At 48.8% G+C, this 21,582-nt stretch overlaps 5 protein-coding genes across 5 annotated transcripts; 2 read left to right on the forward strand and 3 right to left on the reverse strand.

The window, feature by feature from the left end:
* Positions 1-309: 309 nt before the first annotated feature.
* On the reverse strand, positions 310-1,804 carry FSST1_001918 (uncharacterized protein; the record flags this gene model as incomplete). The annotated part of the gene is made up of 6 exons (XM_083227859.1): positions 310-812; positions 862-929; positions 982-1,070; positions 1,123-1,419; positions 1,474-1,581; positions 1,634-1,804. 6 exons carry the CDS (start codon positions 1,802-1,804, stop codon positions 310-312), a joined length of 1,236 nt encoding a protein of 411 aa, XP_083092100.1.
* Positions 1,805-4,266: 2,462 nt separating this feature from the next.
* Positions 4,267-5,168, forward strand: FSST1_001919 (Alpha/Beta hydrolase protein; the record flags this gene model as incomplete). The annotated part of the gene is made up of 2 exons (XM_083227860.1): positions 4,267-4,400; positions 4,448-5,168. The coding sequence occupies 2 exons, from the start codon at positions 4,267-4,269 to the stop codon at positions 5,166-5,168; spliced, it is 855 nt and encodes a 284-aa protein (XP_083092101.1).
* A 136-nt stretch (positions 5,169-5,304) lies between these two features.
* FSST1_001920 (major facilitator superfamily domain-containing protein) lies at positions 5,305-6,761 on the reverse strand (the record flags this gene model as incomplete). Its single annotated transcript, XM_083227861.1, has 3 exons — positions 5,305-5,523; positions 5,573-5,866; positions 5,928-6,761. The coding sequence occupies 3 exons, from the start codon at positions 6,759-6,761 to the stop codon at positions 5,305-5,307; spliced, it is 1,347 nt and encodes a 448-aa protein (XP_083092102.1).
* Positions 6,762-9,490: 2,729 nt separating this feature from the next.
* On the reverse strand, positions 9,491-11,460 carry FSST1_001921 (Zn(II)2Cys6 transcription factor domain-containing protein; the record flags this gene model as incomplete). The annotated part of the gene is made up of 2 exons (XM_083227862.1): positions 9,491-10,624; positions 10,687-11,460. 2 exons carry the CDS (start codon positions 11,458-11,460, stop codon positions 9,491-9,493), a joined length of 1,908 nt encoding a protein of 635 aa, XP_083092103.1.
* Positions 11,461-18,583: 7,123 nt separating this feature from the next.
* FSST1_001922 (cyclin-like protein) lies at positions 18,584-20,704 on the forward strand (the record flags this gene model as incomplete). The annotated part of the gene is made up of 4 exons (XM_083227863.1): positions 18,584-18,595; positions 18,719-19,774; positions 19,827-20,366; positions 20,417-20,704. 4 exons carry the CDS (start codon positions 18,584-18,586, stop codon positions 20,702-20,704), a joined length of 1,896 nt encoding a protein of 631 aa, XP_083092104.1.
* Positions 20,705-21,582: the final 878 nt, after the last annotated feature.

The raw sequence follows: 21,582 nt of genomic DNA on the forward strand, positions 1-21,582 counted from the left end.
GCCTATCCAAACGCCCGAGTGTTTTCAAGAAATGCACCATGCGCCTTGCCCTATAGCTCCTATCAGTCCAGAGTTTTGTGTTGTCTTCCCTCGTATAATAGCTCTCTCAATGAAGTCGGCCGATGCTATTATCTTGGGTAGATTTCTTCTACCCAGTCTACCGATCCTCCGTCCAACGCCTTTCACTGGTGTGCTTCCCCTAACCGAAAAGAAATCATCTGTATAAACGTAAAATATAACAAGGACAAGGCAGTTTGCTACGTGTCTGGCCCTCCTTTCGTTAATGGGGATATCGTATTATAGATCCATTCATCTCCTTTTCCCTCTAATATTAGGGCGCTCGAGATCTTGACTCTGTGCCTCGAGATCGTGGATCTGGTCAAAAGATGAAGAAGGAGATCGATACATTTGGGTTCCGGGAGGTGTCTGTGGGGGCGATATGTTGCTTTGTAGCACCAAGATCTCACTCTTAGCGAGACTCGTTTGTCCGGGTGAGAGGGGACCATCGGTTGGGCGTCGAGGAGGTAAGATGTAGGTATCGTCTGGATAGGGTCGGTCGTGGCTATGGGGAGGGACGTTGGTCAGCGAGACATCGTTGGGGCCGAAGCCTGGCATAACCGTGACTCCAGCATTGTGGCGGTTTGGATTGGTCTTGCCAACCCCCGAATGTCCCGTGCCGTAAGTGTGATCGGTAGATTCGAAACCCCTAATTTTCATAGTTCGTAAAAGTGGTCGTATGGTAGCTAGACTGGATGCAATAATGGCAACACCCGGTTCTATCAGGGTCCAAACCATGGCATCGGTGCCAGCAACTTGAGAGATGTCAGCTAGAAACGAAGCATCCGTTCAGGCGTCACTCACATAGTATGTCCTCGGTGTCAGTAAGGTCAGCGAGAAAGCGTAGGCGTACCAGGGTTGCGATACTTGCACTTAACGGTTCATTAGACATGCGTTTGTGCGAAAAGGGAAGCCTCAACTTACAATATACCCAGTCCTAGAATGACAATAACAGTTGCTTTGGCTTGTTTTGTCATCTTTACGGACCACAGCATCGGGATGGGGAGAAGCGCCTGTTATGAAAGATAAGCGAAGATCAAACACATGATAAAGAGCTTCACTTACATAGAGCCAATCAGATAAAACCGTCATGACACTTATCGCATAGGCAGCTGAGACGATTTGGTCGGCGGAAACACAAGTGCCGTCTTTGATACGGAAGTCCCACTGCATCTCTACTGGGTCGCATTGAAACAGGTTCCAAAACCAGAGTACAAGGCTCCAAATGGTGATGATGGCTAGACTGATCCATATTATCCAGTTGTAAACTTTCTTGACACTGAGCCGAAGCAAGAAGACACCAATGCTGAGTTTGATGAACATCATATCTAGAATGTAAGTTGCAGTTGCCAAGGCCTGCCACTGATACAATATGAGCTTCCTACCCAAATAACCATATGAAGAAAGGGCACTAACCATAAGGGCCCGTACTTTGATCTCATCAGACTGGAAAGCGTCGTTATGTTTTCCTATTCCTTTTTCAACACCTTCCAGGATGAAAGAGCATGATACAGTGAAGATGATCTATTACTTGGTAAGTTTTTTCTGGTGGTGTAGTGTGATGAAAATCATGTACCTGAGCAATAAGCATGAGCCAGTCGTCGAGTTGTTGGCCTTTCATTAACCAAACTCTCGTGTAGGTACGCAACCCAACTGAGATCCAGCTGAGGGCCAACAGGGTTATTGCTGTTGCAACTAACGCGATTCCATTTTCCTCGTCCAAGTCGATATTTTTGTTAGTGGCCATGGCGCTCCGGCGTCACAAGTTGCCAGCAGCGTCGAGCATGGCCTGCTTTTCAAGTGTCAAGATATGGTCAAAAAGGGACATAGGGCAGTAAATGATATCAGACGAGGGCCATGGATAATATCAGTGCAAGCCGGGCAAGGGGGCTGGGCCACTCTAAGATATATCTCACAGATGCAAGACACCAGTGAATCACACACTTGATATTGCACCCAACCGACATGGCGGATCTGATCAAACGCAGGTAAGGGTGTTCGGCACGCAGCCCGCTTCTGGGGGTGTCAAAACGAAGTTGGTGGCCATGGTGTGTGGATGTGATACGACGAATGCAAGGTACAAAGACGTGCCTCCGGTTGAAGGACAAAGAGGGTGTGAAGCTGGTGTCGTCAGGGTACCCTGGCACCTTGTCACTTTGAGGATTCAAAGCCTTTTGCGGCATGATTCTAGCATTCTTCAATAACCAGGGTTAGCGGGAAGCGAACCTGCTTCCCCGATGTCGTACCCATACAGATCCTTTCTTGGTTTGACAGGAGTGGTGGGTCTGTCAGAGTCTCGTTTGGTATATTGTCTGACAAGTAGGGCAGAGCCTCGCCATATCGTTTGGAAAAAGCAATTCCGTCATTTTGTGGACAGCAAGCATCAATCAAGCAGTGTATGATCTTGTCCTGTATGGGCTCTCATGTTTTTAATGCTGAGAAGCGAACTTTAGTGGCAACCCGTTGTCGATGTGTAATGTTAGTTAGCTGGTGAGCAAAGTCAATCAAAGTCAATCAAGGACAATGCCCTTGTTTGATACTAAGAACCAAGAACCCTGCATAGCGATTGGAGCCACCAGCAATTACCTTTCTTAGCTAGACGCCATTGCTCGGGGTTGAATACTTCCAGTTAGGACTTGTGGAAATTTCTCATTTCGACTAATCTAATTGGTTGGTCTCGAATAGCATCTTTAACGGCCTATAGATAAGACCGTTAGCAATCGTACGTCAGGCAGCTAAGTTGATGGAGCCGCAAGATTTCCCCAGCAAAGTTAGGTCGAGTTACGAGATTCAACTTGAACTAGAGGGCAAAGAAAGGAATTGCAGATCTTTTAATTGTACCCATGGTGATTTCCCGGTGGCTAGACCTTTCTCAGCTGCTTCTACCGATGATAGGGCCCGAAGATATGGTAGGACACCTTCAACCGTACTTAGCAAGGCTTCAGCTTAACCATTGTTTCAGCATCAGCTCAGGGACGCCCAGTTCTGCATCCCTCTTATCGATACATCGAGAGAGCTTTTAAGAGAGCCAATCGAGAAAACGATATAGTCAGTCGTGTTTTCAAACGATATCTCAGCCTGTGGTTATGATCGATCGCATGTTGGATTTGATATTGAGCTGATCTATTAGCGCACTAGTCGCTCGCGATTTGGAGACTATCGACGGGAAGAGGGTAACATTGAAGAACCCGAGGGAACAGGTAGACAGGGAATGACAATCATTGATGCGCCTCGCTTCCGAGCATGCCTGTCGGCTATGAAGCCCCTGTTCATCCATCTTCAGGTGTGGCCTCATCACGGGTGAAGACTAGCAAACTGTGCGTCGGGAGTATGAAACGTGGTGATTCGCAGCCACTTTGCTGCTTTTGCGTCTCACAGCATGGTCAGTTTCCTTATCCAGACAGGTGCAGTACCATGTGCCTTAGCTTAACGGGCTTTTTGTGAGACGATGGAAAGTACATACTCCGTACAGTACGTAAATTGTTTGATTGAGCTGCCAGGCAATCTCCCGTTTTCCTCTGTGCCGCGAGCTTGATCCTCACGCAATATGATCCTCTGGTTGACTAACCCATCGCAGGGCTTATCAAACGAGAAGTGAGTTCATTTGTCAATAGCATCGGTTCTGTGGTATCAAAGGAGATAAAGGTTGATGTTATACAAAATTGACGGGCGGACGGAAATGCGGAAAGTGCGGAAGGTACTCACCCGTAGTTCCGTGCCTTCCCTCCATTGCATCTTCCGTCTTCAAGTCAACTGTTTAAGGGTGCTCCTTCCCACCTCCCACGTTGCGCAAAAAGCAAATGAACCTGTCAACTGTCAAATGATCGTTCATGTAGCAGTAGCTAGCTTAACTGCTTGCCATATCGAGCCCGATAAACTGGAAAGTGCCCGTGATTGGACGTTACTGGGTTTGAAAGTTCCGACCAACTAAAACCCCTCCTCACCTTGTTCGGCAGTAACCCGTAAGTAGATATGTTCAAGACTACCTACCTATACTTAAAATGAGTCTGGACCATACACAATTCATTCCTAATTTAAGCTGACTTTTCACTATAGAAACTGTCGGAGGAACTAACGCCTCGAACCGAAGGTTCTCGCGCTTTATAACCTAACCTAATCCTTACCAATCCTCCGCGAAAATTCCCTGCAACCAGCATCGTCCAGGTCATAGCGCTGATAGTTTGAAGTCGTCCATCAAACCGAAACAAAATGGCCGATATTGCTGGAGACGTGTCCCTGGGACTCACTTACGCGTCTCACCAATACGGTGATCATAGCCGCCAGAAGCTAGGCGTTTGGCGCTTCTCTAATCGCTCCGATCAGAAGTCAGGCTATTGGGTGGTGTAAGGGCTTCCTCACCTCGATTGCGATGTTTACTAACAGCTCACAGCTTCATCCACGGGGGTGGGTGGCGTGATCCTCGTAACAACGAGAATGATTTCACCGAGAGCATAAAGCGTACTGTCATCTCAGGTGCTGTCGCAACCCTAGATGTCGCAGGTTTCATCAGTATCGACTACCGACTATCCCCTCATCCAGAGTTTCCCCAGGAAGCAGCCACCGCAAAGCACCCAGATCACTTGGAAGATATCTGGTCAGCCTTGAATTATGCACAAGAAAAGTATGGATTGTCGGAGAATTACATACTGGTCGGTCACTCTGCTGGCGCAACCCTTGCAATGCAACTTTTGATGAGTGACGAGATTCTCCCATCTCATCCCAAGGGATCCTTGCCTGCTGCCATAATTGGAGTTTCAGGCATCTACGACCTAGTCGGACTCAACGAGAGATTCAATGGCGGATACGCTGGTTTCATTGGATCCGCATTTGGCGAGGACAAGTCTGAGTGGGAAAAGGCCTCACCGGCTGAGTTTGGTTCATGCCTTAAAAGCAAGTGGTCGAATGGGAAATTGGTCCTTCTTGCCTGGTCTCCCGAAGACGGCCTCATTGACGAACCCGAGATTGACAATATGGCAACTCTCTTGGCCAAACAGGAGGTCAACTTGGAGGTCAATAAAGATTTGAGGGGCGAGCACGACTATGTGTGGCAAGATGGTAGTCAGATCGCCCGACTAGTCATCACCACTCTTCACCATCTTCGCAGGATATAATATGTGCACATCTGAAGCATTCCAGATTAAACATTACCATGTACTATGTTGCTAGAACCCAATATATTCCCTTGCTATACCTTTGTGATGCCCGACTCGCCCGCGTTGGTCAAACACACTCCAATTTCCCATCTGCTTATTTCTTTTTCAATAGTACCCATCCCGTCGATGCAATCCGTGACCCCGTAACTACAACAGCTGCAAGGAAGAACACGGTCCCGCCCCAGATCTGGGCATAAGTAAAGTTCCCATTGGAAGTATCGAGAATGGCGCCGGCGGTTGGTGGCCCAGCCAGACTGGCAAAAGCAGAAATTGTCTGAACCATACCGAAGCGAGTCCCCATCTTACGAGGATCCTGGAAATTTCAGCGCTCTTGTTATCTTCTGGAGTATAGGATCACAAACCTTTGTCAAGCTGGCGTTTGCCCCAACGAATGTTCCTTGACATGCACCATTCGCGAAACCAAAGAAGACGCAAAATACATACATGCCTGCAGCAGTCTTGACACCTATCCAGCAATACAACATGATGCTCAGCGCGAAGAGACCAATGATGAACGTATTTATAGGTCCCAGGACATTATCTGCGAGATATCCCATTATTGGGCGTGCAGGAATACTCATGCCATTGACAACAAGCAGCAGGCTGACAGCTTCAACGGACGAGAATCCTATCACATTGCGTGCGTAAACGTTGATCTGCAGGTTGAGTCAGTTGCGAACCATACGGGCAAGAACGGGAGCCGGTTGTGTGACTTACATAAAAGAAACCGAAGTACAAGGCGTAAAAGTTCAGGAAGGCACCCAGAACGAACAAGACGAAGGGGAGTTCCTTGAACGCATCCCACTCCATCAATGGACCTGTTTTCCTTGGAGGTAGATATGGCTTCAACATGATATTGGCAACGACGATCATAAAGAGGGCAACGAAAGCAGCACATCTAACAGCCCACGGGAATCCAATTTGCGGGATGAGATATTGCAGCGTTGCAGGGAAGATTATGGATCCCAAGCCAGTCCCCGTAGCACCTAACGCGAGAGCAAATGCCTTCTTCGCCTTGAAATATGAACCCAGAACAGTCACAGCAGGCATGAAGAGCAGAGCGAGGCCTATGCCTGTGCACACACCTTGGGCAAGGAATATTTGCCAATACTGCTTACATAGACTTGTCATAAATGTCCCAAGAATAGCCAAGAAGCTTCCAAGGGCGACAGTTTCTCTGGTATATCCAGCATCGGCAAGGCGGCCGGCCGGGGCGCAGAAAGCGAAAGTCAAGAAAGTCTGGCAAGAACCAATCCACGAAATCTGGGACGATGGCAGGCCAAGGGACTCCTCATAATGAAGCTGGTAAACGCCGAAAGAGGCTGGGTAACCCCATGCCAGTCCATTGATGAGGATAACAGCAAAAACCTGAGACCATGCACGAAACCCGCCATCCGGAGGATTGAAAGTATCTGGGTCAAAGACTGGAGGAGGAGCGTTTGTATTGGAGATAGTGGGATTAAGGATCTGGGGGTCTTCGGGATCATTTTCGGAAGGGCATGGCGATGACGACCTATTGTCGGGTATCTTTTTAATGTCTTTGCTAAACATTGCTGATACGGTGAAGAAGTATGCCGAGGTATGTATTATTGACGTGCTAGATCGGAGAGAAGGAGGAGGTTTTGCAATTATCAATGTGAAGTGCTGTATCAGTTGCTCGGTTTTCAAGATACGACAACTTTATATATAATAACAATCACATTCTCTATTCGACTACAATCTTTGTGTCATGATTCACAAGCAGACAAGTCAGTGTTTTTCACCTTCGAAGGGCGCACTCTTCTAGAATCTTTTTGCCGATATCGCGCCCCACAACCTCAGGGGGTCGGCTGGTCGGATCAGGAAAGTCGTTGCTTGCCATTTTTAACCCGGTCATTCGCCTCTGAATCGTGGGGTCACATACAGCGTCCCTCGGGGTATCAGAAGACTGACCGCTGGAAGCATAAGAGACAAAATTAGTAGGTCAGTTTATGCTCCTTAGACTATAGTTCTTAGATCGCTTATTTTTATATCATAAGACTTAGGAGGCTATTTTTCTGCTACCAACTAGTCTAGAGTGTCTACCACGCCCTTTACTTACGTTATGAGATAAGATAGACCTCGAGGGCTTCTTAGTCATTGCAAGGCGCGCGTTTCCTCCTGAGGATTCTGTTAACACTTGAGCATCTGAAAGTGGTGATGATGAGTGTGTTGTAAGTTGGGTTATATGTACCGAACTATGCAATCATATGTCCTAGCAGTCTGAACAGCTCAAAATCGAGTATGACTATGTAAAAACACACAGCTAAACAAGGATATCGACATTTCGCCAGCAAATAACCACTGTCTAGATACTCACATTTCAATCACTGGTAGTATGAAGGCAAAAGCTCAATCATGTTCATCTTCAGGGTAAGTTCAACCGGTGGACCCACCCAAGGGGCCCGTCCCCACCCAAGACCCGCCCCGATGGCCGGCAATATCATTCCCGGAGACGGAAGTCCGTTCTCTGAAGCCGGTGGGGCCAATGAAAGACGTTGGACAGAGTCACATTGGTGGCCGCGGCCGGCGCCCTGAAGGGTAAACACCAACACCAGAAACAACAGTGCAAACAATGCGCGACTGATACAGTTTTGCGCTGGACTTGCGACAACTATTGCAACTGCGCATACGATGGTCGCACCATCATGACAACTTAACTCGATGTGAAGGCGCAATTTGGCTTCTGCGACGATGATCTGTATCTAGTACTGTGTCGTCGAAACGGTTCTACCCGCATGGCTTAAACCTCGAATATTAGCACGAGCTAAATCATCCTGATCAGATATCTGTCGTTTATTTCTGTCCATTACTCGTAACCACATCCCGACTTTCGAAAGAAAAAAAATCATGAAAAATTACCCCGCGCTCATGGAGGGGTAAACAAGAAGCGGTAAAGGAAAAAATAATGATGTAAGTGTATCACGTGATACTAGTCAACATATGACAGCCAATCGGTTATCTCATCGTATCCGCATCGGTAAATAGTGGAGCCAGAACGGCACGCTAGTACAGGTTTGATGGTGGGGGAATCAGATTTGCGGTAGGGGTTCAGGTAAGATCACAACGTTGACATTTAGTATTGCAAAATATCAAGCTGTGGACAGAAATACAATAAGAGGTAGACAAAACGAAACATAATACAGGTTGCGACAGAGTTGCAAAGCTTGCGCGGGTGGGTTCATACATGCACGCGATTTATCGGCCCGGTCCCGTCGGCGGGCTGTTCCGAGGTTTTGGGTTTTGCGACAGCGCAAACTGCCCTATGCGACGTCAACGTTTACCAATTCACAACCACAACATCATTGCGGCTTCAAAACAAGAGAAAAGTGGTCGCATGATATGGTAATGGATATACCGTGACTTTTGAGGATTTGTGTCATGTGCGCATTGCTGTAACTTGCATATTTTGTCCCATGGTTAGAAAAGTTAGCTGCTGGGAGCATAATAGACGAAATTAGTAGGCCAGCTTATGCCAGTTAGACTATAGTTCTTAGACCACTTGTTTTCATACCCTAAGACTCAGGAAGCCCTCAGGATATCGGAAAAGTTGGCCGCTTGAGTCATAAGGGACGAAATTAGCAGATCACTTTTATGCTACTTATAGCATGATCTTAGGTCATTTATTTTTGTACCCTAAAGTGTAGAGGCCATCTTTTCTGTTACATACGCACTAGTTCTCCTGTCGCGCACACTTACGCAGTCACGCGCATCTGACCTTAAGTTAACATCGAGTATGTTGTATTGATACGAGTGAGGTAACAAAGTTATAGAAAAGCTACAGACCAGGGGAAACAAATCAGAAACAATACCCGCTGTCAAACCAGTCCGCTCCTTTTGTGCTGTTGATGGGCAGATTCCTGAACATCCAGGCGGACCCTCTTTTGGATCCCCCATTCCACTTTGTGCGCAATGAGACACACGATAAACCATCCATATGCCTTTTCTTTGATGTCCTTCTAACCTCTGGGAGATTTTCCAATCCGCGCGCCCGTTTTTCCTTTCCCATACCGCACCTTGTTTCTTCACAACTCCTCCACATACATCCCCGAGGCTGTCGCGAGGGGCTGATAGTTAGCCTCGCAATATTTCTTCCAAACGCCGTATAAGGAGTGTAATGGTCAATTGACCGTCGTTATTACGCCCTCCTGAGTAACAATCATAAGTGTACAAATGCCGCAAAGACACGGCAATGTGTGCTTTGAGATCCCAGTATATACATACTGCTAAATCGGAACCTAACCACACGGTAGAGGCGCCGCTTACCGCTTGCGCTTCTTGGACTTGTCCAGAGTCATTGCCGCGGAGGAGATGGGCGCAGCGGGTAATAGCGCAGGCTGGGCAACGGCGGGGACCTCATCCTTCTTGATGGGCACTCCCATGTGACGACCGTATCGACCCTTTCGGCCGTTGCCCTCATCCTCACTAATGCATTGATCGGCGTTCAGACCAGCATCGCGACAACGTCCGCAAGGTCGCTGACGATCACAGCCCTTCTTGCTCTTTCTGCAACGCTGACAACGCGGCTTGGTAGATAGGTCAGGTTGATCATCTTCACCAGGAACAAGGGGAGTTTGTCCGGTGGATGCTACTGACTGCTTTCGTGAAGGGGGCATCGAGGCAGGCGACATTGGGCCACTGGGAACAGGGGGAAGCTTCTTGCCCTTGGTACCATTGACGGGGCGCGCGGCCTTGGAGGCCTTGTTTGAAGATGTCTTGGAGACAGAGGAAGAGCTCTTGTGCTTTGAAGGGGCCTTCATGGTTTTGGCGGGCTTACTCTTGCCATTGGAGAGAAGAGAGTCATCAGCACCGTCCTCGTAATCAGCATCATCGCCACTGACTTCAGCACTCTCAGGGGGTGGCATAAAGTGAGACTCGGTAGTCTGGTAGACCTTTCCACTGGATATATCAAGCTTCTGGCGACGAGGAGGAGGCAATTCTGCTTCACTCTCGCTGTCACCATCGCTAGTAGCACCGGTAGAGGAAGCAGCATCAGCTATGCCACTGAATGTATCGTCGACTGTAGATGCGGAGGTTCGGCCGTGGGAGATATTGGACATGTCACCGAGTCGCATCAGTTGAATGGCAACATCCTTGTCCTCTTCAGACACGCAGCTACCCACAGTGGGGTCGGGAGTAGGAATAATTCCCATTGCGCTGCTGGTATATCCGCCACTATTTCGGTTGCGACCGGGTGTTGAATAAAGGGATGAATGTGTCATAGCATTGCTGTAGCCCTGTGGCGACTGCATAGGGCGAGGGGGGTTCGTGAAGGGATTTTGGTGAGGTTGTATGAAGGGCACTGCAGGGCGATGAGGCTCAACACGACGAGCGGGAGAGACGGAAGGGTTCGAGGTTGCTGCTGGCATCTGAGGTGGTGCGAACAAGGGCAATTCCTGTGGCCCGACGTTGTCAGTCTCTGTGAGCCCGCCTTGTCAAAATGGCGGTCTCCACTTACCGAGCTTTCAAACTTGGCTCTCTTGCGACGACCACCTTCAACAATGTTCTCAACACTGATATCAGTAGTAGGAAGTTGATCCTTATTCTTTCCAGAGGTCGAGTCATGCTCGTCATTGCTGCTGCTATAGCCAGTAGTAATGCTGTCACTATACAGTTCGTTGTGGCCTCGCGAAGTCGAGGCGCGAGTCTTGGAAGAGTGTGAGCGACCCTTCTTTCCATTTGTGCTGGCAGAAGCACTTCTTCGGCCGCGGGCAGTATGAGGAGAAGGGCTTCGCCGTCGCGATGAAGGAGAAGTAGGCCTGGACGTCTCCTGTGCGCAGCGCGAGGCTTGAGGAACAGGAGCAGGAGCAGGATAGCCGTTATCACTATAGTAAGGGTGACTGGCAACAGAGGGATCGTGATAGGGGTGGGGAGCATATGAGTTCGCTGGAGGTTCCTCTATAACCCTGACGTATACTACCATACGGTCTTGGAAATTCTCATATCGAGCGATCAAGGTGTTTCCTCCATTGTCCTCAAAACTGACACCCTTTGATCCGGTAGGACCCGAGTACAGACCATAGAAATTCTTAACGGTTGTAACAATCGAATCGGTAGTGTCGTGTGGATATATTTGCACTCGCATTGGCAGACGCGCACGGTATTGCGGGGAATCGGGAAACATCAATTCGAATGCGACGTTCTTGGGAGTCACTGTCTGTTGAGGAGGGGAGACACTGCCACCATTTGACGATGCCGAAGCATCAAAGGCGATAGGTGACATGGAAGTCATTATGTGAGAAACAGAAGTCTGTGTCGATGGGATGGGAGAGAGCAGGAACATGTATTGTGTGGTGGTTGCGGGCTTTGCCTGATAGACTGGGCCCGACCCTGTTCACGGAAGACGTAGCGGTGCGGTGCGGTGCGTATGACGACGACGGCGGCGGACGGTGGTTCTCGTTGAAACGGCAGCTTATTGAAGTATATGCTGTGTATGTGTTGTCAGTAACAGAGAAATGGAAGACGACTGAGATGGTAATGAAGAGTGGTGGTGTATGGGGAGAATGGACCAGTTGACTGTCAGGTCTGTCTGGCGCTTCCTGGACTAGGACGGGGGGACCACATATGAAGGACAGAAGAGGGGAGATGCAGGGCCTCAAGATTGGGCCTCTATGTGAATCGCGCATAGTAGTAAAGGCGATGGGACTTACCAGAGATGTCTTGATCCGTGTTGGGATGCTTGTGGCGGCGTTGAACAGTCGGCAAGAGGATGTGCATGAGGAAAAGAGGAGCCAGATGAGACGAGAGGTTCTTGGATTTTGTCGCTACCTACCTACCTACAGATGAGGAGCTGGCTTCACTAACACGAATCCGCTCGCATTAGGGGAGTTCAGCGTTAAAGTCCCCTGAAAAAGACATAAAAACCAGGTGGACAGAGCGCTGGAGAGAGCCACAAATATCACTGGAGAGCCTGTAACCATACTTGTCCTGGACCCAGAAGCATGGCAGACGAAATTAGTAGGCCAGTTTATGACACTTTGACCATAGTTCTTAGACTACTTATTTCTGTACCCTAAGATTTAGGAGACTGATCACAACATCCATGGTAGTTGGCGCTGAAATTGATGAGCCAGGGCTGGTTGGATGGCTTGCCCTGAATACTAGATCCATCCATTGTGCTTCCAGAGGACCCATCCATTGTGGTACCGCACCGATGAACCCGAACATCTATCCAAGGAACAGGCATGACGTGCCGCTAATTTCGGTACCATTGAGTGAATCATTTTGAGTAGATTGTTAAATACTTTGAATAGGATATGCTTATGGACTTGGCCCTTCACTTAATCATGGTTGCGACTCACTTCAGGGGGAACAAGCCAGGGCGCATTCTCGATTGCCTTTCATGGTACATTAGACAAGTATACTCCTCTCGCGCGAACGAACCTAGAAAAGCGGATGCGGCGGTGCATTGCGCAGCGAAGCGCAGCGCAAATCGAAAAGTGGTCGACTGTCTTTTGCGCGCAATGCTGTTACCTGCTATATTCCGTCTTGCTTCCATATATTGGCAGTCGCTTAAAGAGATGAAGGCAATAATAACATCAACTTTCTATCCGGGTCTCATCTCCCTCCTCACCTTTGAAACTCGTGCGGGCCAGCTATCAAAGAGACCGCAAGGACCTGGGGTCTGTCATATGCCGATCTCCAACAACAGCAAAGCAAGGCGCATCTTTAAACGGCGATGATGAGCCCGGCCGATATCTTGTTTAAGATTGTCGCAATACGCCACTTTGAACTATAGTCTTCAGGAACAGGTCAAGTAGCAGATCAGAAGCAATGCGCCTATGTCTGCTTCTATTCACGATACCATCGAATACCGGCCAAATCGCGTATTCTTGTAGATTGGCCCTGGGGCTCCATCCTGCCAGGTATCATGACGGACAGGCCTCTATGAGTCGTCGTCCATTTCTGCGGACCCCAGCAGCATTGGTTTGGTTTGGCTTCCGCTTCCTTTCCCTTCCGAACCTAACCTAACCTAACCTCTCAACTCAACTTAACTCAACTTAATTCGACTGACTGACTGACTGATTTGCTGGCCATCCACTCTACCACTATCTCTAGACTCTCATCGCGACCCATCCACTGCTAGCTACATATCCATTGCTCCAAAATTGGGCTAGGCGCTGGCCACCAACGACCAACAATCATAATCACACCCCAATGGAAAAAGGAAACCTCAGCCCAGCCCAGCCCCTCTCTGTCCGGACCCCTCTGACACCTGGTCGGTGGCCTCGTGTGAGTTTTGTGACTGTTTGACGGACGAACCTCGCCTCCAATCCGATCCAGATGTGGTGTGGGCTAGGGACCAACAAGAGACAACGAACAACGACAGCTGCAGTGGTTCCCGCTAACCTGATGAGTGACCAAAATACTAGGTATAGATAGAATCCAATGGTCGGCCATACTGTAGAATATGCTCGGCGACATCGCTTGTTGAGCTGGGCTGCTGTCAAGTGCACAAACGCACACACTCAATCCCTTCTCCGCGCCCCAATGGGAACATGCGGAGCTTATCCAGAGTTCAGTGCGACCTCGCTCAGGGCTTGCAAAGGACTCGGAAGACTGGCGTATATCGTCGATCATGAATCAATGGGTCTCTCTCAATCTCGCGTTGCGCTTCGTAGACCCAATTGTGATTGTACTATATGGATAGATATCGAGGCAGCTGGCTATTCCTTCTGTCAACGAGCGCATAACTACAGAGCGGAGAGCTGTTGATTCAACGACCCAAAGATGTCTGAGTTGGTGGTTGCAAGAGATCACTGATAGCCAATCGCACTCAATGGTATGGTCGGCCAAGCTAAGGGACCTGTCTACTAAAGGCTGATCATGTGTGTCGAACAAACTTGGCGCACGGTAGAACCACGACCTTGTCTGTTGTTGACGAGCTTCAGGAACCCGAAAGGGAACAATAACAAATCACAATCAGAATAATTTCTCGACTGTTACTAAGGTTTCGAAGCAAACCTCTTTATGCGTTGCTCAATCTTGGGATACTGGCACCGAGGAAACCCCCTTGGTGGCGATATTGATTATGACACTTGGATGTCCCAGTATTTTTTACCACTAGACCTGGTCAATCAATGATGGATGTAAATAATTCATTAGCCCATTCAAAGGATCAAATGCGCTCTCATTGCTAATTGGAGCCAGCAACGCTATTAGAACGCGCTTCGTGTTATTGACCGCAACTTAATGAGTGCTGCTGGTTTGAATTGCGCCAACTCTTTCCCATTACTGCGCATGCGCATCTCATTGATCACTTCAATTCGAGGGATAATGCGCTTAGCTTGCGAGTTAATTCCGAGACATTGAAATTAGAGCGTCAAACCTCAAGCCAGCCTCACTGCTTGCTAGGCGCACAATTCGACGGCGCTTGGAATAGTAGGAACAATTCATCATCACTGAATGCGCCTGTTCTCTGCCGGCCGCCCTCATTAAAATTTGATATTTTTGCGCGATTCACAACAGCCAATTGTCAGTGCCATGATAACCCCCTCGTCGCGGCGCCTTGACCCGGGCGATCAATTTCCCTCGGTATGTAGCTGGGGGATAAAGCTCAATGGGGTTTCATATTAAACCGTTTAGGCAGCGGTCGCAATGATTCGTTCGTCGCGCACGAGGCAGTTGTTAGATGGCCACACGTTCAGGCTTGTTTTGTTTCAGCACGGGGTCAGATACGCGCACAGCGTGAGTGTGGATGGTCTGGTATGGTATGGTGCCATGGATGCGATCGATCCATATACTAGGTCATAGAACCACGGACTGTTTGCTGGTCTGACAGCTTTGAACCGGCCTGGACGTGTTGTTTAGATGTTCCTTTGTTTACCTGCCTAGGTACCTACCAACTACCCTACTCTACCGTGTCTACCCTTGCGGCCTCTACTGTACCTAGGCAGGTTAGCACTATGCAGGTAGATATCGAGGTTGTGGAACCTTCTACCTGCACTACAATAATGGTCTCAAAGACCAAAGGGTATGGCATTGACAGGCCATGCATAGTAGTATTATCCAACTAAAACTACTACATATTAGTATGTAGCATTGGATGATTCGAATATGAGGCGCGAGGACCCTCAACGACCCGTGACGGACTAACTTAGTCTACATTTACCTACCTATACCGTGCATATTCCGTACGGGGCCCAGCAGACCCTTGCCACACAATGCGATTCAGATTCAGAATTGCGCAACGCAGCGGCAATGCGCTCGCTTCACATTGCCTCTTGAACAGACTATCTGTCGCAACATAAAGGCTGAACTTTGCGCCCCTTGTTAGCAATTATAGTATGTGATTGCGCTGGTCGAGGACGGAATGCGCCTGCTATAAAGCTCGAAACGCACTGAAGTTATTCTGTCTGTGTGTACAGGGTTACATTGGAGCAAAGCATGCGATGCGCCCATCGTCCATCAAGCATGACGCTTGCGTGCACGCTGTCACCGCCCCGCCCTGGGTTATCCACGTTTGAATGCGCTGGCGCAAAAAAATGGTCAACAACAAAAAACAAGATGCGACAACGGCAACATCCATCCATCGATCGAATCAGCGCTCGTCGCAGCCCATCTCGACCAAGCAGTGACTGAGATTGAGACTGGCCTAATGTCTCTCTTTGTCCCTCTCGGATAGTCTTCCCTGAGACTCCACCCACCTGTGGCAAGCGAAATAATTAAACAATATAATCAGCCAGCTTGACTTCCATCGCTCGCTCGTAGTACATACAGGGTTTGCCTGCCTGCCTATGTACTGATCTGATTTGCGATTCGGTTCATCATCTGGCATCCATTGCTATCCCCAGAGGCCTGGCGCACAAAAGAAGATACGGTGTGTATTAGGGATTCACTGATCAATTACCCTTGTTCGTATCTGCCTGTGCGTCGTTCAGTTTGTCAGTCAAGAATGTGACAGGGTTCGGCATTTATTATGACTGCTTTGTCAAAAAGTCATCACAAAATTTAGACTATCTGACAGAATTGCGCCCAATCCGTGTTGGCTTTAATCATTGCCTCATCCCTCGTCACGACGCATCCAACTTGTTTGTCTGGCATGTGGCGGTCTCTAGATTTCCGTGCGTGTGTGCGTACCTTGAAAAAATGATGCATCTCAACCATTTAGTCAGCCGCTATTGGTACCCGTTGAATCCCGTGCGATTTCTGTCGCACAAAAGGATTCCGATGCGAAATACGTTGCGCAAAGTCGTAATCCACCGAGTCGCACAAATCGATCTGAACATGACGGTTAAACGTACATACGTTTAATATCAAAAGACTGCAATGGCACTGCCATTCGGCCTAGGGATGTTGAATTTGCCACTTTTGTCTTTGAGGGTTTCATGCGATAAAGGCGGCGCAAAACTCATGAGTCCCGCAACCTGTCCCACCGTTGTGAGACGTAACTCTAAATTTAGTATCTCTAAGAATGAAGCTGGCTACTTTTACTCTGTACAGTTGATGAATTGGCGCAACTGAAGCGATCCATGCAAGGACGGGTTGATCTCGATCGTCCTTCAATCGCATGTGTCATCTTGCGACGGCAAAATGACAACCAAAAGACTCCGTCGTCATTCTAAGAGGTGTCGCAGATTTGTTCTGATGATGCTATATTATGGCACGGCTTAGGATGTCAGAAATGGTGGCGTAGAATTGGTCTTGGTGCAGCTTGCGTGGTGGCTTGTCTTGATTATGAGGGGTGATGATGGAGGCATCGCATGATGGTAAAACATCGTGATTTACCCAATTTCGCTAGATCCCTTTTTTCTTTTCTTCAATACTTTCTGGTCTTTAAATCTGCCCCTTCGCCAGTCCGTGGATCATCCTCTTGATGTTGATCGTATTCTTGGGTATAAATATCGATCTGAGAGCTGAAATTTGAGACTTGGGCGCATTTCTGGTGTTTTGGTTCTGTGCACAATGAGCGCAATCAGGTCTAGGGGGAAGCGGCGCAAATCGAGAGACTGTCTTAGAAAGCTCGGAAATTATCAAAAAGGACGTTCATGCCACTGGAAGCGCCTCTAGACGTCTCCAATGGGATCAGGAATCTCTGCATATATCATAATTGTAGAGAGGAAGTTGACTTTGAGTGTGGACGCAGTCACGTGATACCGCGATCTTTACGTGAGCTGAGCTACGATGACACGCGGGGATGTTGAAGGACAAAATTCGTATCAACAATGTTGAACAGTTCGGCATGGGAGCTTAGGGGTAGCATGGGAGTCTGTAAGAGAACTAAAGTAAGTTGGTTAAGGATATTCTTGTCCAAAAAATATCAACTTCTGTCTTATGAAGCCTTCCAACGACGTCAAGGTCTTTAAATGCTCTTGAAGTGAGACGCGATGCCAGTTGAGATAAGAGTGATAAGGGATGGCTAAGGCTAAGCTGGTTAGCGGGAATGGGACTTTCAAACAGCCGCCATCACTGTGACGACAGGGAGAAACGAAGCGCAGATCTCGTACCGGCCCGTGCACCAACCCCCCTCCAGGTTAGTGAGCTCACTCTCCTTGCACTAATAGCCAAAAATAATACCGTACCTGAGCATAAATAAACAAACAAAATCATCTCAAGAAATTAGTGGATACAGCAGGGGACTTCTCACCAATCAAGCCACAACGTTCAGCGATTCACAAGGCATGAAGCCTCCACCACCTCCAGTTGCCCGTTGCACAGCTACCGATCAGAATTAGATGTCTAACATGAAGACCCTGTTATTCGGATCGCTTTATTATTTCAACATCGCCTCATTCAAATTTACATTTGTCTTTGTTCTGTACCCTTCCACTTTTCATTCTCCTGCATTGTCAGATCCATCTGGAGCTTCTGTGCAATCCAGTACCTCTAATCATCAGGCTGATCTCGAGAGCATCAGCTCAGCTCTAGCACGACTAATCTCCCAGTTCCATCTGCCCCCTGCAAGCCCGGGCCCCTAATCTCACCAACACCCACCAGCCTGAGGCTTTTGCCTGATTCTATTCTTTTGTTCCTGCAAAGAAACAAAAACAAAAACAACAAATACCTGTTGTTCTTAAAGCTTCACAGCAGCTCTTCTTTGTTTTCCCCCAAGAGCTTGAGCCTTCTTGATACTGCATCTGCTTTAAATATCTTGCGCGCAACAGCCAATATCAAACAACATTCAACCAAAAGGACCACATACTTGTCGCCTGTCGCTTGACGTACTTGAACTACACCCGCACCTGCACCTGCACAACGCTGCATCTTACATGATAAACCAACGCGCCAGCATCCACCACCAAAACATCCCTTCAGCATTCGTACGCGAACTTCGACACAGCCATCATCTCTAGTCGCGTCTCCTTCTTGTCAAGTTCCTTCTCTATTGACAACTTCTTCAACTTCCCAACGTCAAGATGGACGCCAAGGTACGCTGCCATGCATATTCCTCCCTTTTTAGTAGCCGTTGGCGCGGCTCGACAGCCACATCTCCCTTGCATACCAATACATACCAGAGCCCATTATAGAGTATAAGCTAATGACAATTGCAGCCTTTTCGACCGCGCGGCGCCGAAAATGTACCCCATCTTCATCAACAACAACACAAATCAAAGGGAAATCTGGCCAACATGGCCAAGACCACCACATCAGCTGGATTCCGTGGCCCTGCCAAGCGAGCAGCGTTCGGCGATGTGACCAACGTCAGCAAGCAGGTCGGGCAGATTCGTGATGACGGCAAATCAATCAAAGTCTACAATACGAGTGGTGTCAACCATGGACTGACAGGTGCGAAAGAGAACGGTACTCACGGCAAGGAAGCCTTCTCTCGTCCCGCTCAAAGACTCGCCAACCAAGCATCGACGCGAACCGCCCTTGAAAACAAGAACTTCGACGCGAACAAGAAGACTTATGTGAGACAGGATGGCCACGCTGCCACCAAACCTCCTGTTCCTTCCTCTGTCCAGAATGCGCCTTCCCTCCAACCCAGACACCACAAGAGCCAGCCTCAGCTTAAACCTCAACAGCAGCCGGCCAGTCTGCGAAGGACACAGAGCAAGCAGCTCGACAAGGTCGTCCCCAGGCCGGATGCTGACATGGGCTACAAGGTCACGAATCCTGCGGGATTCCAGCTTCCGGAGACCGAATATCCCTATGATCACGCTGCTTATCTGGACTCCATGTATCTGCCTATTGAAGCTGGTGCCCCTCTTGATGTGCTCCGAAAGGAGGAGTACCCAGAGCCACCTGCCAAACTCCCAGAGATTTCTGAGGATGATGCTGCCATCCACTCCTTCGAAGAAGGCCCCATGCCCGCCATGTCAGAGCCTGAAGAATGCTGGGAAGAGGAAGACGATGAGGATTATGATGACCAGGACCAAGCATACACAACGGCGCACTCGGTTCGTTCTCGAGATATGACTGCTGGTGGTGCTACTGAGATCATTCCTCAACCACGTCTAACAGCCCGTGTCCAACGTGAACTTGAAGACGCCCGCGAGGAAGTGGAGCGAACGCGTACTCAAGACGAGATAGAAGAGGAGATGTGGGATGTTAGTATGGTGGCTGAGTATGGCGACGAGATTTTTGAGTATATGCGCGAGCTCGAGGTATGTGACGTTTCGCGAGACACCTGACCTCAGCACTGACAACACTCTGCAGAACAAGATGCTCCCCAACCCTCACTACATGGACAACCAGACCGAGATTCAATGGTCAATGCGATCCGTCCTTATGGATTGGCTTGTGCAAGTTCACAACCGCTTCGGTCTTTTGCCCGAAACTCTCTTCTTGACCGTCAACTACATCGACCGTTTCCTTTCTCAGAAGATCGTGTCGATTGGCAAGCTTCAACTTGTGGGAGCAACAGCCATTTTGGTAGCCTCCAAATACGAAGAGATTAACTGTCCTTCTCTTGGAGAGATTGTGTACATGGTCGACAATGGGTATACCGCCGAAGAAGTTCTAAAGGCCGAGCGCTTTATGCTTAGTATGCTGAGCTTCGAGCTGGGCTGGCCTGGTCCTATGAGCTTCTTGCGACGTGTCAGCAAGGCTGATGACTACGACTTGGACACTCGCACTCTCGCGAAATACTTCCTTGAGTTGACCATCATGGACGAGCGATTCGTTGCGTCACGCCCAAGCTTCCTTGCTGCGGGTGCGCATTGTCTTTCACGACTCATTCTCAAGAAGGGTGACTGGGTAAGAAAACATCGTTGCCGTTGACAAAACAAAGCTGACAACGTATCCAGACTAAGCAGCACGTCTACTACTCGGGCTATACCTGGGGTCAGTTGAGGAGCCTAGTTACGATGATGATTGAATGCTGTGATCGTCCTCACCTACACCATGCCGCAGTATTTGACAAGTACACAGACCGCCGGTACAAGGAAGCTTCTTTGTTAGTTCAGTCAGCGCTTGATGCCGGATTCACTCTTCCCCAACAGGTGGCCCCTGTTCGTCAAGAGCTTGACGCATATCGTGAGGACAGCGCTGAAGTGCCCATTGCGCAGCCCCAGCTCATTCCCATTGAGGGATGAAAGTCCCTCACCAGTTGGCGATGAGTGGCTGGCCTGTTGTTTTTTGTTCTCAGTTTACTGTGGCTGATAAGTTCTTACCGGTCCGGTATACCCTTCCTGGCACCATCCTAGAACCGGGCCGGGATCGAAGCATTCATGCACTTCTACTCATTTACCAACCTTGCGCATTGCGTCGGCCTTTACCAATAAGCCCAGCCTTTTTTTTTTGTCATAATCTCATCGTCGAGGCTGGCGCTTCTTCTTGACAACACATATTCACTAATACCTGATCTGGGTTGGGCGCAACCACGACATTAATTATCCGGAGTCACAACAACTCTCCTCACGCTGTCCCCGACCTACACTTCCTTGTCTCTTCCACCCATGAACTCTCCAGTCCGTGGGAGTGGTGGAAGGAAAGAACAACACTGTATAACGACTCTGGATGACTGTTACGAATATTATGACTGTGCGACTGCGTTTATTATCATCATTTCATTGCCTATTTGGCCGGCTAATACATCTTCGGAAATCGGCGTCACGGGAAATGGTTCGACCAGTACTGGTTCTACAGGCCTGCGATCGCATTAAGGCAACGTGCAACTGGGAGACGAACCACGGATGGAGGCGTATGGGGATTCTGATTCAGGGACCATGGTGGTCGAGCTGAGTTTCTTGGGTGGTGACTGGCTCGCGACTCTACAGACAGAGGAGTCGGCAATAGACCAGATGAACAGTAATGGGATTATCATAAGCATGTAGCCTTTGGGCAGATATGAGCCACCACCACCACAACTACCATGATCGGCAACCCCATAGGCACCCGGTTTGCATTTACAATAACATATAGACTATTAGAGGCTCTGGACGTGTGTATGATATCTAATCCTCGATCCTTT

This window comes from Fusarium sambucinum, chromosome IV (genome assembly GCF_050947815.1).
Source record: "Fusarium sambucinum isolate potato_lamoka chromosome IV, whole genome shotgun sequence".
Lineage (NCBI taxonomy): Eukaryota > Fungi > Ascomycota > Sordariomycetes > Hypocreales > Nectriaceae > Fusarium > Fusarium sambucinum.